We start from the raw sequence: 2,539 nt of genomic DNA, 5'->3' as shown, positions 1-2,539 counted from the left end.
GGAGTCAGTGTGCTAAAATTTCTTCATTTTCCTTGTTTAGAATCAGAGGTGCTAGTTTCAAATCCTTTTTAGTCTGAAATCTGTATGCTAGATATTGAATAAGGTGGTTTTATTGTTTTTTGTCACTTTGAATAATATTTCTGTTCATGTTAAAAACAAAATCAACTCTCTGTATAAATATATCAGGTGACCGTTAAGGCCCATGGGCCTCTTGTTTTAATTTTATTTTGGGCTTTGTTTTGATTGTAGTTTAATTATGATGATCCTATGATTCTACTAATTTCATTCCAAAACCACAATATGGAATGAAAAAACACAATATAATTCGTTATCGTCATCAAAGTAAGCAAAAACGAAGCTGTCCCAACTTTTGAAATTATCATGGTAAAAGACAAGGTAGGAGATACGTATTTGTAACTTTTCGTGCAAGATTTATCTCTCTTTAATTAAAATGAGCTCACAATAAACATTAATTAATTAATCAAATATCTTGACATTGCAATATCGTGCGTTTTGTACAGCTCTCATTTAATGGTTTAAGTAAACATATGCAAACACGAATCAAGTGCAAGAGACTTGCATATTTGGGTTTATAGATTTTACCAATGGTTCTGGTGGCCTGAATATTGAAGTTTCAAAGGTTCAAGATCAAATTCATGTGCATCAATAACATGTTTACTTTTAAATGAAAATGTCACTTGTTTGGTACAAATTTGTGATTTGAGGATTAGAGGTGAACTCACCTTTATGTTATGTCGACATTTTGCTCTCTCATTTGTTATACAGAAACCTCGTATAGTTTTACACTGGCTATACTTTTCTTTTCCGTTTAATTTGAAATTGTCTTCTGTCTTTGCAGATGATTTTTCGTCAAACCGTAGACAAGACCCGGTGAGTACATTGTAGAACACCACTGATAAAGACCACCTCCCCAATCTGGATGTAAACGGGGGCTGGAATAGACAGTATGTGCCTTTTATTTGCTGTGTATCTCATAAAGAAGGAGCGTTTCCCCTTGAATGAGGGCGTGTTCACAGCAGACTGCCAGTAACATGCACATTCTGAAACCTTACTAGCATGGTACTGGAAGTAACATGTTACTTACTTCCTCGGTTAAGCGATAGTTGGGACGAGTACAACCAAATGTTTTAAGAGGCTGTCAGCAAACGTTAAACTGTGCCTAGTGTTGATCCATTACGGATTGCATATTGTCACTCTTGATAAGCATCGTCAAAAAACGCAATTACGACTATTCTAACCCTAGGATAAAAAAACACACTTCGGAAGTACTATTATGGGCTAGGCAAAATGTCGATGAAAGTCACCTTATTTGGCTGATGAATGCTCAGGTATGTAATTTCAAGAAATTACGCTTTTCAATAAGTGTATGTGTACCTGGTGACTAGGAGGTATCGTAAACATACACATGTCATACTTTGCCTTGATGAGTTGAATTGTCTTGTATACTATTTGGAATTGTTAATTTTGATTGATAAGTTAGAAGTATTTAAAAGCAATATAACAATAATTCAATATTTCTGAAAGGGCAGCATTTGCAGTGATCGATTTCTCATTTCAACTATCAATGGCCGGTATTCGGACCGTCGATCTGAAGTTCTTATTTCCAACAAGAATGTGCCTCTCATTAGTTTCCGCCTTTGATTTGCATAACTCAATTATAAGTTGGCAGTTTGGCAGTTTTCTAAAAATTAGATCGTTTTCTAATAGTTTAAAAACGAAATTGAAATTTTAATGAAATTAGTGAAATATGTATAACGCTTTTTACACATTAAATTATCAATTTTATCAAAATGCAGATTCGATGATTTATAAATTTACATACAAAATTATGACAAAAGTCATACTTCTATGAATACTAAGAATTATATACAAATATGTACTCTGGAACAGAAAAGTGTGAATCGGCGGATAACGGACAACTAAATCAATTTAAATGAAACTGACAGATATCGGGTCCGAACACTGCCTTCCGATTGACAGGGAATGTGTGCAATACGGGAGCTAGTCATAATGATTTCAACTCTTGTCTATTAAAACAATTTACATTGGAATATTTACTAAATATGCAATATATTATATCACAAAGGTATATATCACAATGATCTAGATGATGGATTATAATATGATTATAAAAGTTGATTCCTTCATGTTTATGCTATCATATCTTCTATAATCATTAGTATTCATTGCGATCAAACCATGCATCATATAACGATATGCAAACGTGATTATTGGTTCGGAATAAATCATCTTTACAGTTCAGCGTTTGCCTTATTGTGTGATATAGCCTTCTAGGTTTGATTGTATAATCTAACTGTCATCTTCTAAATCGCATGGAAGAGTCATGGTAATGTCCTTCGTTTGTTCACCCACATTAACTCATTCACCACTGAAATTTTATAATGGACTATTCCAACCTTTTAATTGGAAGAGTTCAAATGTGTCTTCAGAGGTGTTCATACCTTTGAAAGCATGTTAAATGATTAGCTGGAATGTGTATGCACAATTATCGATTAAA

General features: G+C 33.4%; 1 protein-coding gene across 2 annotated transcripts in view; it reads left to right on the top strand.

The window, feature by feature from the left end:
• The window catches only part of LOC110461711, a 15,179-nt gene extending 12,900 nt beyond the window's left edge, over positions 1-2,279 (top strand). For both annotated transcript variants that reach the window (XM_021515331.1, XM_021515330.1), the window contains exon 5: positions 860-2,279. Coding sequence is in view for 1 of the 2 variants with exons in the window: in XM_021515330.1 (XP_021371005.1) it covers positions 860-863 (4 nt within the window). In the remaining variant the exon portion in view is untranslated. The remainder of the gene's footprint in view (positions 1-859) is intronic.
• Positions 2,280-2,539: the final 260 nt, after the last annotated feature.

The sequence above is a fragment of the Mizuhopecten yessoensis genome, unplaced genomic scaffold, assembly GCF_002113885.1.
Source record: "Mizuhopecten yessoensis strain PY_sf001 unplaced genomic scaffold, ASM211388v2 scaffold10651, whole genome shotgun sequence".
NCBI classification, from domain to species: Eukaryota; Metazoa; Mollusca; class Bivalvia; order Pectinida; family Pectinidae; genus Mizuhopecten; species Mizuhopecten yessoensis.
This window is presented reverse-complemented; position numbering and strand designations above follow the sequence as displayed.